This window comes from Delphinapterus leucas, chromosome 6 (assembly GCF_059928025.1).
Source record: "Delphinapterus leucas isolate spDelLeu-1000000601 "Yukka" chromosome 6, BTC_Dleu_Yukka2, whole genome shotgun sequence".
NCBI classification, from domain to species: Eukaryota; Metazoa; Chordata; class Mammalia; order Artiodactyla; family Monodontidae; genus Delphinapterus; species Delphinapterus leucas.
Window position 1 is genome coordinate 68,582,579 of NC_143134.1, and position 13,594 is coordinate 68,596,172.

Sequence of the window (13,594 nt, forward strand, 5' to 3'; positions counted from 1 at the left end):
AAAATAAAATATCTATATGCAAAAAAGTAAAAGTTCAAATACAGGCAAAACAAAACATTGTTTAGAGATACATACATAAGTAGTTAACACTAAAGAAAAATAAAATGACCAGAGAAGTGACAACAAGTAGTTTACCTCTTAGGGAAAGAGAGGGAGATGTGTTCTGGTAGGGGCACACAGGAGGCTTTAAAAAGGAACTACTTAACCTTCGTGGAATTACACAGGTGTTTGCTTTATTATTCTCTGTACTGTACATACACATTTTATACATTTGCCTATATATCTTTCACTAGTATTTCAAGATTACTTTTAAAAGTTAAAATATTAACAGCCCAATCTTTACTCTCAAACAGCAATCAATGTTTTCTTGTTCACAACACCCTGAAGAGAACATATCTATATTCTCACAATTAACCAGAAGTCTGAGGAAGACAACATACCTTGTATAGTCCAATGCCAGGATCAATAAGAAAATCATGAGTTGATGTAGACGGCTGACCGGAAGGTCCCACCCTTGGGGTTTTCTTTACTTTAGGTGGACTATTAGAACAGGGTTTGGCCTGTACATCAGTCTGTTTAGATGTGCTAGGAAGGTCAGGGTCTGGACGAACTAGCAGCTGAATTATATCATTCAGTCCAACATCATAATCAAATAAAGTATATCCATTTTCTAACTAGAAAAAAAGGATAGAAAAAGATTAAAATGCTTCTCTCAAAACTCAATCTTTCTACATCCTTAGTTACTCAAATGTCCTAGCTAAATTATTAAAATAAAATACAGAGCACTGAAATTTAGTCACTGTGAAGCCATTCCTATGGCCTCTGATGACAGCATCTTTTCAGGACCTCAATAAATTCTTAAGAATCATTCTATATCAACTATAGGGAAAACTGATAGCCACTGAAACCAAAAATGTTATCACTGCTGCTGTGACCTCATCACCTAGGCAGAAAAACTCTAAACTTCAACAGTTTTGTGTATTTTAATGAATCTACAAGAAAGGTGAATTTTGAAAGTGAACTGTTTTATGACCTTGTGTTCATAAGGACATTTAACCATTTTATCTTTCTGAAGCAGTAATTTTAAAAAATCAAGCAAAAAAAATTCAAGCAGGAATAATTACAATTCTTGCTTATGCTACTCCAACTTGCTCAAAGTTCTCTGTAAAGGTGATCAAGTTGTATTATGAAAAGTATTCCAGGATGACTAGTGAATAAATTATCTTGCAACTTACCCATATTTTGGCAGGGTCTCTATAAAGGACTGAATGGCGTCCACCAGCCCCATCCCCAACCCCTCCCAAATACGGTGAAGTCCTAATCCCAAGTAACTCAGAATGAGACCTTATTTATTTGGAAATAGGATCTTTACAGATGTAATCAAGTTAAAACTAGATGAAAAGGGTGGGCCCTAATCCATTGTGATTGGTGTCCTTATAAAAAGTTTAAATTTGGACAGACACAAGGGGAGAAAATAGCCACATGACTGGAGTGACACATTTACAAGCCAAGAACACCAAGGATTGCTAGCAAACATCAAGCTAAAGGAAGCAAGGAAGGATTCTTCCTTAGAGCCAGAGATGGCATGGCCCTGCTGACAACCTGAGTTCTGGCTTACAGCTTCCAGAACTGCTGGACAATAAATTTGTTGTCTTAACCCACCTAGGGTTTGGTACTTTGTTACGGAAGGCCTAGGAAACTAAGTCTCCATTTTGTTTCTTTATAAAAGTCAGTTGGCCATTTCTCTAAACTCCTTGAAGTTCAGAGCTACCATTTCCCCGGAAACATTACCAATTTAATCCCTAGTCATTCTTCCCTCTTTGCATGTAATACCTGTCACCATTCATAGCTCTAACACAATAAAGCCATATGTGAGAAGTCAACCAAAGAGAAAAGAATGAGAATCTGTCCTTGAATGACAAACTTACTAATGTACTAGGTAAGGTAACTTTAATTCAAATGGTCCAAGAATACACTTGGCACAATCCTGCACACTACAGGTGTTCACACCGTTAAACAGAACAAGGGATTGAGAAATTCAAATTTTCCAGTGGGGGAATTAAATGAGACATTATCTCACAGATTAGTTAACATGCTTATTTCAAATAAGTCTAAGGAGTCTTCCAAGTCAGTAAGCAGATAAGCCCTTATAGGGACATGATGTTAACATGGCTTATCTGATTAAAAAAACAAGAACTCCTAATCCTGAACTCCTGGGAAAACCTCAAGAAGCAAAAAACTACACACTCACACCTTCATTTTGACTTTCTCCAACAGCATCCCCTTCCCTCCCCCCTCACCCCCAAGTAAGAACACACCAATTCTGTAACAACTGAAAAAGCGTAACTTTGATTAAACATACAGCTGTTGTACATTATGACAACTAAAAAAAAATGTCATGTTCAAAGTAGGGAAAAAACTAACAGCACAGAACATGCAAATTAACTGGTAGGGCATGCCCCAAAATGAAGACAGCTGTTAAGGTGATGAAATAATTGGAAATCCAAAGTATTTCCATAAACACTTTTCCACTGAAATTTGAGGTGTCAGTGAGAGGAACCTTGGGGGCATTCTTATACCCAACCCCTCTGACTAGTTTCTAGGAAGTGATCAGAGTAAATATAAGCTGCTTAAAGTGAGACTTGGTTTGAAAGGAAAAGTAGTATCTTAAGTCATAGTGAAGCACTAAGCATATGAAGGCATGAAGCCCTGTAATAGAAATTAGGCCCACAATAACAAGTAACCACTTTTCCTCAATTACTCACGCTCGCTAGGATAGCGACTTTTACCCAGATTATATAGTGCTTCCTAATTCATAGGTACCCTCCCAGTTTTCCTGAAACAGTGATTATTATTCACCACACTGAAAGTTCCACAGAGTTAGGCTATTGTGAAGAGTTGCGAAGACTGTTGGAATGTTATTTTAAAAGTACTGGAAATTCCCTGGCAGTCCAGTGCTTAGGAGTCTGAGCTTTCACTGCCGAGGGCCCAAGTTTGATCCCTGGTCAGGGAACCAAGATCTTGCAAGCTGCACAGCTAAAAAAAATAAGAATAAGTACTAAAGTTCTCCCAAATTTAATGAAAGTATAGATTGAAAATTACCTGCACTTAAAGTATGCTGAGTGGGGGAGAAAAGGACTGGGTAATTTGGAAATTACAAACACCTATGGGTTTCATGCATTTAACTATAGTCCATCAATGTCTCACAGCAGAAAATGTTTGATAACTGCCATCCTAGAAGATGGGGCTGCAGAATTTACAATATTAGAGAGGCAGGACTAGTCCTAGAATTTTTTCCTTGAATTGGGTTGAAGAAATTCCCGGTAACAGTAAGAACGGCAACAGTGATGCAAGGGAAAACTAGGAAGCAAACACCAATTGGCAGTGGCTGAGAAGGCAGAGAAGTCATTCCCAAGGGGCTAATGATAAGGGATGCAGGTGGAGGGCATTACACTTTCACAGCATATACACTCCTGCCTCTTCCTCTCCCCCTCTTCCCTTCTCTCTCACTCTCACTCCCTCACTCCTTTAAGTAAGCAAACACTTTTACTTTGTACCCCATGTGAAAACTGAGTCCAGGGGCAAAAGGAAACTAACTACTCAGCTTTTCTTCAGTTCTGGTTCATACCCCACATCTACAATCTATTCTAAGAGTCCCTACAGTGATACAGGGAAGGAAAGAGAAGCGGGAAGAGAATCCTTTCGAAGTAGGAAAAGCTCTGGATTCTCAAAAAGATTTATAGATCCACCAATATAACTCTTCCTTAAAAAAAACCCCCACCCCCCAGGGTGCAAACTCAACTTCCCAGAGAAGAATATCCAAATGAGGTTACCCTACTTTAACTGGAACTTACAGCCCTGAATTGAGGCTCTCCATTCTGACTCTCTAAAGTAGAGAGAATCACATAATTACAGAGCTTCTCAAGCTTCATTTGCATACAGACCACCTGGGGACCTTGTTAAAATACAGATTCTACTTCAGTAGGTCTGGTGTGAGGCTCCCAGGTGAAGCTAATGCTGTTGGTCCTGCTGATCCAGGGACCATACTTTGAACAGTAAGAAACTAGTATGAGGCTGACTATCCTTCAACATTCATTTTCAAACTCTGGTGCTCATCAGAGTCTCCCATGGGGTCTTGTTAAATTCAACCACTTGCAATTCTGGGGTGAGCTGAGCATCTATAATAAATATCCACAGGTGATTCTGATGTTTTCCAAGGATTAAAAGCGGCAGACCTAACATACAAAGGTGGAGGTAGGGGAGAGACCACTTACATCATGGACACTGGAAATTTGTTTTTATTTATGACATTTTTCACTATGTGGCAGTAAGGCATCTTGAGGAAGGGGTGGCCTTTTTCTAATAAGCACAAAGGCATTTTACAGGATAAGGGCAGCCCTGTGACACCAATCCAGTAGTAGGACACACTATCCTGTCCAAGGACTGTGGACACCAAAGAGGAAAGGAGAATAGAGATAATAATCACTGCCATGGCTACCTGTCAGCTCATAAGGAACAAATACAGCTTCAGCAATGTCTTCCTTCTGTCTCCAACTAAGTACAGCACCCAAGGTCCATTACTAATTCCTACTGGTTTATCCCTATAGTGAAATCAAAGTAGGGAGTTATCAACTGTCCTGGGCTAGGAGATACATAATGTTGTTATCCTCAAGTTTTTCCCTGAACCTGGAATAGCCTCCTGGTTTCCTGAAAATGTACCCTGTTGCCTTGAATTTATCCCAATCCCTACCTTCTCCTAAAGACAGCCAGGTGCACATTGTCTTTTTATCATATTTGATAATTAGACTGTAAGGGGTGTCACCCAGGAATACATTTTCACGCTTCATTTCTATCTCTGGTGAAGTCACCAAAGTATCCCAGGAATTCATGTACTATTGTTCCTAGCTAGAAAATAAAATTCAATAAACTTGATTACATGCTTTTCACTTTTGACCAAAAGATAAAAAGGTGTTAGCCACTGGAGGCATAGCAATATAAAGCTACATAGTTTTTAATACACATACATTTATTTCTAAAGCAAAGTTTACAACTAAATTGAACAGCTGTTTTTACAAGTCTAACACTAGAAGATCAATATAAAACTGGCTACTAACACATATCAAAGATGCTATCGTTTACTTGAAAACAAAAAAAACCCTGTCTCTTTCTCAGAGTGTAATCTTGTTACTCTGAAATTTCTGGGCAGGTTTCAAAGGGTAACTAGGAAGGGGAGAAAAATATTCCTATCAAACCCTTTGGCTGTAGGAAAACGGCTACTTCTACCAAATCAAAGAGAGTTACACTTATTTCAAACCACAGGATCTACCAACTGGAGGATGCCAACTTCTTTAGTGGATTAACGTTTTTGTTTTTGTTTTTTTAAAAAAGGCAATAAAATAGGATGGGTCTGGGTCTCTAGGTACAGGCCATGTGAGTAGGAAAAATCTTCTTCAATGGACCAGACCAAGGCTAAACTGTTCAACTACCAGCGACGCCCACAGACACCCTCACCGCCAAAAAACACTTTCAGCCTTCAAGTATGTACCGCTGGCTATGCTCCAATTGCTGTGTTAAAAGCTTGAGTGAGGGGTCTAATTAGAAAGTGAAAAATAAGAGCAAAACGAATATTTTACACTGCTTTTCACTCTGCGAACAACCCCCCTGGCAAACACTGGGCAGTTTAAACCTGTCCCGGGTTACATCAACAGCTTCTTCAGCCCAGGTCTCTAATCTACCCCACAACAGATTCGATTCTAGGAAAAAAGGTGAGGGAAACGAGTGCCAGAAGTTCTGTAAACACTTCGAATCTTCAGTATATATAAATCACTTCCACAGTAAGGAGGCAGACTTCGGGTCTTGAGCCCCAGAGGGAGCAATGTATGTTTCCCCTCCTATTTGGGAGCCGGGAGCCCGGCAGAGATACGGAAGCGATACGAGCCGTGAGCCGGGTCAGCGCGGCCGGGAGCGGGGGCCTCCGACCCTCCCCACCCGCACTTCGGCATGGCCGCCAGAGCCTGCTGCCGTCCCCGCCCTGCAGGGGCCCCGGACCCCACCAAGCGCGGGAAGCGAGGGAACCCAGGCGCTCTAGCGGGCTGTGCCTGCGGAGGCTGACCCGCTTGGTAAGGGCGGTGAGGTCTCGGCGCTCGAGGCGCCCCCGCCGAGCGCACCTGCAAAGGGGCCGGCCAGGACCCCGCTAGGCCCCGTAGGCGGGCGCAGGGCCGCACTCTGAGTCTCGCGGGTTGCCCACCCGAAGTGGAGCTAGGTGCGCTCTGCGTGCGCCGTGCACCAAGCACTCCGGCCCGCCCAGCCCACGCAACCCCGTGGCGCCCCGCTGTCCTTGCTCCGGCTTCCAGAGGGGTGCGGTGGGCGCGCCTCACCTGTTTGCCCCGGTAGAAGAGGCGCTGGCACTCGGGCCGCACGTCGAACAGCGCCCACACCCGTTCGCGCAGCTCCTCAATTGTGGCTTTCCGAGACACGTCCTCAATGGTGCGCGTCTGGGAGCCGTCGATGGTGCGAACCTGGATCCACATCTCGGCGCCGGGAGAAGGGGCCGGCTTCGCTTTGTCTCCCCCTGCGCTCCGGGGGCCGCGCCCCGCCCGGCCCGCGCCGCTTCCCCGGCTGCTCTGGCTCTCCGCGGCTGGCGGGCGAGCGCGCGCACAAGCGAGGAAGACCGACCAGACGCCGGGCCCGACAGGCGGCGGCGAATACTAGACCGCGAGCCCACCTAAGAGAGCTGAGGAGGGAAGGAAACCGGAACCAGTCGGAAGCGCGGCTGCTTTCGCAGCCCCCGCCTCACAAATGGGAAACAGCCTTGTCTGCACCGCGCGGAGTGTTTACTTATAGAGCTCTAGCTCCCACATGGAGGTCACGGCGCCAACCCGGTTCTCGCGAGATCTACGCCGGGCTCCGCCTTAAAGAGGAAGCGACCAGGGAAGTGGCTATAGACATGAGGGAACTAAAATGGGCGGGTGCGGGGAGGGCGGGGCGGAGGGGCGGGGCCGCCGAGAGCCGTTACTTGCGCCTCAGCGTGCACCTGGGCCCTGGGCACGCCCTCTAGTCTTCGGGTGTCTGGCGGTTACAAGGCCGCCCACATGGGTTGCACCCTTGGTCTCGGTTTCGCGACCCAGGGCGCGAGCGACTCCTCAGGCTTAGCCGATTCGGTTCTGTGGTCCCAAAAACACACCAAAGATGAGAAACTCTGACGTGCACTTGTATGATCATGAAAAGCGGTGTGCGTGCGCGCGGGCGCGGCCTAAATTTGTGAGAAAGCATGTAAGGAAATGAACCCGTTTCACCGCGCTCAGCCAGACACCGCCAGCCACGCGGCCTGGTGGGGCCGGCCACCCAGGAAAGGCCTTGGGGACCCTTCTGCTTCGCGAACTCGTTTCCCGCCGGCCCGAATGCTGCCTTCGCGCGGAAACCAGCTTCCTGGGGTTTCCCGCCGCTGGGCCGAGGTGGCGGCCTTAGGCCTGCAGGCTGCGGGGTCGGCTGGGATCGCCCTCTACGGGCCTGCTGCGCTCACAACCGGACCTCGGGCCACGGAGGCGTTGGTGCCGCCGCCCGGAGGGCCTCTCGCGGTTTCCGTTTGTGGACCTTCCGGGTTAGTGAGCATTTGGCCTAAGGGGTTGCGGGGTCATGCAAAACGCTTTTAAAGGATGCAAAATTACACACCTCCGAAAAGGACTTCTAGAGAGCCTACCAGGAATAAATTCTCCGAAATAGGCCCAAGCAGGGTTACCTAACACACCTAACAGTGGGCTTATTTCAAATAAGAAGGGAGAGAGCATATGAAGGTAGAAAAAACTAAATATATAAGCTTTGGACTTAATATTGGCCAAAATCCATAACGTGACTATTCAGGCTGGTGGAAATTATTACCCTAAAGGTAGAGCAGCATTTTTGTAATAACCACTTAAAATAACTGCAAGTACAGAGAAGTCCAGTAGTATGATAAAAAAAAAGATGGCCCAACACGGGAAGGACAGAAAAAAATGGAATACAGATACACACTTCGGTCTCTACTCTTGTTGAAAATTTTACATTCACTGTATCCTCTAAATATAATTCATCTTGTCTGCTCCTGATTTAAGTAAAGCAAATACTGAGTATTCATTACATGTGTAAATATTAAGTATGCTTATAAACTGCCCCAATAAGAGATAGCTAGTTGCTATTATAGGATATGCTATGCCATTGCGGAGGCATATTAAGATTTTTTTTTTTAATTCTTTGCTCACAAAGAATTTACAATCCAATTCAGATAAGATTTAGAAAAAATTAAAGAGTAATTTAATACTAAATAGTGTGTTATTGGTTAAAACAACAATTAGAGATGAGTGAAGGGGGACTAGAATGATCTGTGAGCTTAAAGATAGGGGTACAACTTGACCTGAGTTAACTGGTATATTGTAATGAAGGCAGCATTTAAGTGTTCAGTTTGCGGATTGAGATAGACCTGAATTGTAAACCCAGTTTTGCTGTTTTCTTAAAATGTGATCTTGGACAAATTACTTACTTCAATTTCCTCAATGTAAAATGGTGCTTATAACATCTAATGAGTGTAGAGTGTTTAGCATAGTGCCTATCCCTTGCTGCTACACAATAAATTATTTTTGTGCTATTATTATGGAGAGGATTTAGTTAAGTACAGAATGCCCAAAGAGGAGAGAGTGCTTAAGCAAAGACAGGAGGTATGCATTTTTACAGGTCAGAAGAGATTGCATATAAGAGAAAGGTTGACTAAATGGAGAAGAACACAGTGTGAATATTAGCATTCAAAGCAGTAGATTTTGTGGGCCCCAGGGAGAAACTAAGGTTTTTAAAGGAGTCCACTGTTGTGATTAAATATGCCTTTGGAAAGACAGAAGAAGGAATGTGGAAGGATGCCTTAGGGAAAAACTAAGGGACAAGGAGAGGAGGGGGAGATGCTGTCAGAAAGCTTATTGAAGAGGCAATTGTGTCAGTTTTGGTGAAATTTGTGGCAGTGGGTGAGAGAAGAAAGGGTAGCTTCTAGAATATTCTAGAAAATAAAGCCTATCAGACTTGTAGAATGTGTGGATATGAGTAATGAGGAAAATGGAATGCTAAGAATAATTCCCAAGTTTCCAGTTTGGGAGACTTAAATGATGGTTTTGGTAGATGGTGATGCTCTTAACTAGAAGAGGAAGCAAATTGGGAAAATTCAGTGAGTTCCCTTTGCACTGTGTAGCATTTGAAATGCATCCAAAATATACCTAGATGGAGCTATCTAAGTGACAGTTGGAAATGCAGGTCTAAAGTTTTGCCGGGAAGTAGAAAAGTTCTGAAAGAGGAACTAGTCAAGATCTCCTGTACTCATTCCCATAAGACAATTTGTCCTTCTTAATGTGGTGGGTCTTCCATGGAGAACCCTTGGTGGGGGGGGGGGGGCGATGGAGGGAAGCTACTGTCAAAATTGGGTATCTACTGGGACAGTATAGGATTTGTGTTAATCTAGTCAGCGTAGGTCCCAAATGATTGACAGGACAGGGCTTAGAGCTGTGAGACTCAGAAAAGATAAATTTGTCCTGTGCAGAACAAATTAATTACATCTGGAAACGTGAGCTTTTGTGAATAGTATGTTACTTAGGCTATAAATAACTGCAAAGACTGATTTTATATGTAACAAAATACATCTTTCTGTGTTTCTCCACATAGTGCATGTTGTAACTAAGGTTTTCTCTTCCCCTGCAATGCTGTTGTCTGCTTAGGAAGCTGCCGGGTTTTAAAAACAAGATAAAAGTTCTCTGACAAAAACCATCATATCAGAGTTCTGACATACCATGCCTTATTACCAGATGTGTAACTGAAACAACTTGGATGGGAGCAAGGAAAGAAAAGAGGAATTATTTACATGGATGAGAAGCAAATGCTAAAGTTTATGCCATCTGTCATGATTCAGTATTCGTTCAGGTTAAAAGAGGCAAAACAGAAAGATAAAAGATTGATCGTAGAACTAATTATTCTAGAATCTTATCACCCCTCACAATATCTCATTTTCTCAACTAATGTCTCAAAGTTAACACACACACACACACATATGTAAAGTGAATTTCAATCTGGTCTCTAAAGTTCTGATTACCAACTTTTCATCCACACATCTTTGATGATTACCTTCCTTTCTCTCCTCCAGGGCCACTCTCTACCAGCTGGCTGTCCTGGAGTTCAAGGGCAGAGAGTACATCAATGGGGTCAGTGCTCTCAGGCTTCCAACTGAGTTTGGCCAGTGGGGAGGAAGCACAGACAGGAAACTGCAGGATGGGAAGAGAGGGAGGTCAGTATATTTATTCCCCTGGCTTTCTTCCTGAAAGGTCACCTCGCCTTCTTGGGAAGTCACTACTCCTCCAAAACTGACCTGCTCTGCATGACTCACTTTTCCATGTTCTGGTAACCTCTCCCTTCTTTTCTTTTCTTTTTTTTTTTAATTTACTTTTGGCTGTGTTAGGTCTTCGTTGCTGCATGTGGGCTTTCTCTAGTTGCAGAGAGCGGGGGTACTCTTCGTTGCGGTGTGTGGGCTTCTCATTGTGTTGGCTTCTCTTGTTGCAGAGCGTGGGCTCTAGGTGCACGGGCTTCAGTAGTTGCATCACGTGGGCTCAGTAGTTGTGGCTCGTGGGCTCTAGAGCACAGGCTCAGTAGTTGTGGTACATGGGCTTAGGTGCTCTGCAGTAAGTGGGATCTTCCCGGACTAGGGCTCGAACCCGTGTCCTCTGCATTGGCAGGCAGATTCTCAACCACTGCACCACCAGGGAAGCCCCCTTCTTTTATTTGTTTGGGTCTAGGGATTGTAACATTTTTACAGTGCTAGATTCGTACATATTCCTTCAGTTCCCTATACCTTGGCTCACAGCCTCTTTTTTTCCCCCTTTTTTCTTTCAATTGAAGTACAGTTGATGTAAAATATTATATAAGTTTCAGGTATACAACATAGTGATTCACAATTTTTAAAGGTTCTATTCCATTCATAGTTATTATAAAGTGTTGGCTATATTCCCTGTGCTGTACAATATAATCTTGTAGCTTATTTATTTTATACATAGTAGTTTGTACCTCTTAATCCCCTACCCCTATTTTGTCCCTCCTCCCTACCCTCTCCCCAGTGGTAACCACTAGTTTGTTCTCTATATCTGTGAGTCTGTTACTTTTTTGTTATATTCACTAGTTTGTTTTATTTTTTAGATTCCACATATAAGTGATATCATACAGTATTTGTCTTTCTCTGTCTGACTTATTTCACTTAGCATAATACCCTCCAAGTTCCTCCATGTTGTTGCAAATGGCAAAATTTCATTCTTTTTTATGGCTGAGTAATATTCCCATGTGTGTATATGTGTGTGTGTGTGTGTGTGTGAGTGTGTATTTATATCTCACATCTTCTTTATCCATTTATCTGTTGATGGACATTTAGATTGCTTCCATATTTTGGCAATTGTAAATAATGTTGCTATGAACATTGTTGGGGTGCATGTATCTTTTTGAATTAGTGGGTTTTTTTAAAACACAGGAGTGGAATTGCTGGGTCATATGATAGTTGTATTTTTAGTTTTTTGAGAAACCTTCATACAGTTTTCCACAGGCCCACACTCTTTTAATTGGTCCCTTGTGGGGAAAAACAAAACATTAAAAGTCCCTTAACTGGAGGTTTTCTATTATAGTTTCTAATGCTATTTCTAAAAGAACTACATGTTACAAGAAGTGAACTAGAATTTCCACTGACTAAAAAGCGCTTCATATCGTGATTCTTTACTTAAACTAGCCATATTTTAAAGGGTGTTCTCTTTTTAATAGAATCACAGATTTTTATTGTGGAAATCTACTTCATAGATTATTCCTGTCTAAGCTCTTTAACAAAGGAGAAAATGATTTGGACAAGGACATGTAATCAATGAGTGACAGGATTACAGCTTAAATTTCCCATATCTTTCCTCTTTAGCCAGTGTTCTTTACCCTTCAGCTATCTGTCTTTTATTTCTCTGGAGGCCTCCCCATTCATTTTGTCCAGAGAATAATCCTCATCCTTCTTGCAGTGAGTGCTCTGGCTCTTTGGAATACCTGATGGTTCAAATAGGAGTGGGGATCTGGGATTCTCATTAAACACCTGCAGTTTATTCCTGTTTTCAGTCACATGCCTTCTGAGATTGGTCCTTCTTATTGTTCAACCTTTCTGAGGGTTTTCGGATCAATTTTGCTCAGATTTCTCCACTGAAGGCTGTTAGGGTTTAACTTCCTGATGATGGGGTCAATTTAGTGTTCAACTTCCATTTACAACTTGCTCTGCAAAACAAATTTTAGAGGTTTAAAATAACAGTCATTTTACTGTCTCTAAGTTTCTGTGGGACAGGAATTCTGAAATGGCTTAGTTGGAAAGCTGGAGCTCTGGATCAGAATATGTCATGCTGTTGCAGTCAGATGCAGTTAGAAGTGGAAGAATGGGGACTAGAACAGTAGGGAACTAGCTAGGCATCTCTCCGTAAGAAGTCTCAGGACTTCTCCATGTGGTCTGTCTCTTTGGGCTGGATTGGACTTTCTTACAGCATGGCTGCCTCAAAGCAGTCAGGCTGCTTACATGGTAGTTGAAGATTTTACCAGTGAGAATTCCAGTGAGAAAAGTGTAAGCTGTATCACTTGTTATTGCCTAGTTTGAAAGTCACATGATGTCACTTTTACCATATTCCTTTGACCAGAACATTCACAAAAGCCCACTCAGTTTCAGGGGGAGGGGGTAGAGACCCCGCCTCTAGATGGGAGTGGTGTCAAAGCCACATTGTAAGAGTATATGGGATGGAAGATGTTGCAGCCATCTGGGGGCAGTAGAATCTGCAACATAACTCCTCCATCTAATTTTTCCTTTTTTTTTTTTTTTGTACAACCAAGAGTTTTCAAGTTATGAAATGCATCAGTCATACAAAAAAAGGTATAGAGAATAATATAATAGACACTTGTATTCACCACCTTGCTTTAGAAATAAAACATTTCAAATTGTTAAAACCCCTCTCTGTTTACATTCCTCTTTCTCTCCCTTTTCCAAAGAGATAAACATTGTCTTATTTATTATTGTCATGCCTGTCTTTATACTTTTAATACATGTATCTCTAAACAATAGTAAATTTGGGGTCTTTTTAAGCTTTATATAACATGATTCTTTATAACATTGAAACTTACTTTTTAAACTCAGTATTATTTTTCTGACACTTACTCATGTTGATATATAGCTCTAGTACAAAGTTTCTTAAAGCCTCAGATGGTAAATATGTTAGATTTTTGTGGGCAGACAATTTCTGTTGCAACTAGTTATTCTGCAGTTGTAGTACAAAAGCAGCTCTACTCAATATGTAAATGAATGGCGTACCTGTGTTCTGATAAAACTTTATTTATAAAAATAGATGGCAGAGTACAGAATTTGGCCTATGGGCCATAGTTTGCTGACCCCAGCTCTAATATAAAATTTATGACACTTTAGATATATTGTGTTCCCTGAAAGTTATTTTAGGTTATAACCCATCCCAAACCCCATCCTTATCATGCTTCTCTGCATTAAGAAGAAATTTTAGCAACACTGAATAAAACTGACAGATTTACT

At 42.5% G+C, this 13,594-nt stretch overlaps 1 protein-coding gene across 4 annotated transcripts in view; it reads right to left on the reverse strand.

Annotated features, from left to right (window-relative positions):
- UHRF2 (ubiquitin like with PHD and ring finger domains 2) overlaps positions 1-6,889 on the reverse strand; it is a 75,519-nt gene extending 68,630 nt beyond the window's left edge. Inside the window, exons 1-2 of one of the 4 annotated variants that reach the window (XR_002644533.3) lie at positions 6,378-6,887; positions 441-674 (exon numbers count right to left, since the gene is read on the reverse strand). Coding sequence is in view for 3 of the 4 variants with exons in the window: in XM_022573681.3 (XP_022429389.1) it covers positions 441-674; positions 6,378-6,530 (387 nt within the window). In the remaining variant the exon portion in view is untranslated. Of the gene's footprint in view, positions 1-440; positions 675-6,377 lie in introns of all 4 variants that reach the window. The other 3 variants (XM_022573681.3, XM_022573683.3, XM_022573682.3) reach the window with 3 other exon arrangements.
- Positions 6,890-13,594: the final 6,705 nt, after the last annotated feature.